At 51.0% G+C, this 241-nt stretch overlaps 1 protein-coding gene across 1 annotated transcript in view; it reads left to right on the top strand.

Moving 5' to 3' along the window:
• The first annotated feature begins 106 nt into the window (after positions 1-106).
• Positions 107-241, top strand: part of CUNH5orf34 (chromosome unknown C5orf34 homolog) — a 12,834-nt gene continuing 12,699 nt past the window's right edge. Inside the window, exon 1 of the mRNA XM_035889484.1 lies at positions 107-121. Coding sequence (XP_035745377.1) covers positions 107-121 — 15 coding nt within the window. The remainder of the gene's footprint in view (positions 122-241) is intronic.

Raw genomic sequence — 241 nt, 5'->3', positions numbered from 1 at the left:
AAAAAAAAAAAAAAAAAAAAAAAAGACATCCCTGTTTCCAGCAGACAAAAACTAGAACAAAAGTTAAAGACACGGCGTATATTTCCATCCGGCTTGTTTTACAAAGATGTACGTCCATCAGGTCACGTTTTCAGCCTGTTCCCTGCCAGCAGGAAGGTAACCTCAACTGACGGAAGGTGGGGGAAGGAGGGGAGGGAGCCGGGCGCCCCGCCCTGCCCCGCGCTTCCCGCCTTGCGGAGGC

Source organism: Egretta garzetta, unplaced genomic scaffold (assembly GCF_000687185.1).
Source record: "Egretta garzetta isolate BGI_Z169 unplaced genomic scaffold, ASM68718v1 scaffold712, whole genome shotgun sequence".
Lineage (NCBI taxonomy): Eukaryota > Metazoa > Chordata > Aves > Pelecaniformes > Ardeidae > Egretta > Egretta garzetta.
The sequence above is the reverse complement of the archived record's forward strand: the minus strand, read 5'-3'. Positions and strand labels throughout refer to the sequence as shown.